This window comes from Eimeria necatrix, genomic scaffold (assembly GCF_000499385.1).
Source record: "Eimeria necatrix Houghton genomic scaffold, Enh_scaff3256, whole genome shotgun sequence".
Lineage (NCBI taxonomy): Eukaryota > Apicomplexa > Conoidasida > Eucoccidiorida > Eimeriidae > Eimeria > Eimeria necatrix.
Window position 1 is genome coordinate 1 of NW_013653785.1, and position 1,713 is coordinate 1,713.

The 1,713-nt window shown below is 59.1% G+C and overlaps 1 protein-coding gene across 1 annotated transcript; it reads right to left on the bottom strand.

Annotated features, from left to right (window-relative positions):
* Positions 1-44: 44 nt before the first annotated feature.
* ENH_00043650 (Reverse transcriptase, related) lies at positions 45-1,509 on the bottom strand (the record flags this gene model as incomplete). The annotated part of the gene is made up of 1 exon (XM_013580887.1): positions 45-1,509. A coding segment is annotated over one exon (1,465 nt), but the record flags the coding sequence as incomplete, so codon positions are not given.
* Between the last annotated feature and the right edge of the window lie 204 nt (positions 1,510-1,713).

A 1,713-nucleotide genomic window follows, 5' to 3' on the forward strand; every position in this document is an offset into this window, starting at 1 on the left:
TAGGGCGTTCAGCTCCCGATAATTGACAACCATGCGCATCTTACGCTCGCCTGTCTCGTCGCTTCGCTTATCCACCATAAGTGTAGGTGCGCAGATCGGGGAGTAGGTGGGGCCTATCCACCCATTAGCGGACAGCTTAGCGATCTCCTGCTTGTGAAATAGAAGTTGTTCGGGGGTCATGCGATAGATCGCCGATTTCGTAGGGAGCTTCCCTGGCACAAGAAGAATACGGTGATCGTGGGGGCGCTTCGGTGGCAACCCTGTAGGAAGTTTATCCGGAAAGACCGCACGGTGGGCACACAATACATCCAGTATCACTCGGGGAGTCTCCTGCGCCTCTTCGGAGGTTAACCACGTATCGAATTTCGAGTACTCTAGCTTAGCCGTTGGCCAAGGGGATGTTTCCTCGTCGTCGGGGAACGCGGAAACGGGCATTGCCTTAAGACACTGTTGGTGGGGGTTGGAAGGGGAGGCTTCGACCAAGGCACAACATAAAGCCCCTTGCCACTCCTCCGCTAGACGCAAAGCCACATCCGACTCCATCACGGGAAGCGTTAGTATGACGCTGAGCCCTTGAAGTGGGTGATGTATGCAAGCCGCACTCTCCGAAGCCTGTTGTAACAGGGCAGCGACCACTGCTCTCCGTTTGCCCCTTGGGGGTGGCTTATACCTCTTAGTGGGTGGGCTTAGGAGAGCCGTAGCTTCCTCCCTAGTCATGTCTGCCACCTGTTTAGCCAGTATGTCGTACGCCTGCTCGGCGGGGGTCCGCTGACGCGACCCTAACGTACGGCCATCCCGTTGTGTTGGCTCGGTGGCACGGACCACCGGTAAATCGCACCACTGTCCATCCACATACGTACGAAGCTTGTCTGACTGGAAATACCACGCTACCCTATGCTCCGTCAACCAATCAAGCCCCACCACTAGATCATACGGCACCGGCCCTACTAAGAAGTCGCCAGCTAGGCGGGCCGTCCCACACCACATTGTGAGCCCCTTCACCACTCGAACTATCCTCAACTGCGCACCGTTAGCTACGGTGAACACATGTTCCTCGGGCAGCTTCCGCGTTCTCAGCTGCAGGCGTTCTACCGCCCCAGGGCTAATGAAACTCCTTGAGGCGCCAGTATCCAGTAGAGCTTCACACTGGTTTCCGGCCACTTCGACTCTTAGCACGGCGGTCATACCCACACTACACAGTGTCCCCTGCGGCAGGGCGTCTCCCTGCACCCCCTGCTCGCGCCACCATTGTAGTTCTTTAGTGCCCGCGTCCTGCGGACGGTTCCCCTCAGTAGATGCGTCGTTCTGCTCGCCGCTGCGGTCCACCCTACCCCTAGACCCTTCCTTGATTGGCAACGTAGTCTCGACGAGGGGCTGGTCGGCCGGGGGTAGCTGAGTTTCCCCCTCGTCCGAGCCTTCGGGGCGTTCCCGCTCCTTCCCCGCGAGCAACCTCCTTCCCCAATCCGGGGAGACTGGAATGGAGTTCGGCCCTGTCGCTACCGCGCACATCGCCCCTTGACCACTCCTAGTCCGCCTAGCCCGCTCGTCTCCCTTAACGGCTAGGCTCGTCCGTTTAAATGCCCTGATTGGTTGACGCTGGGCCGCATTGGCTGCTGTCTGGGCGGCCGGACGGGCTCTGCTCTGGGTCGAGCCGTCGTAGGGCAGTCTCTAGCGTAATGATCCCGGCCTCCACACCTGGAGCATATTTCCCCG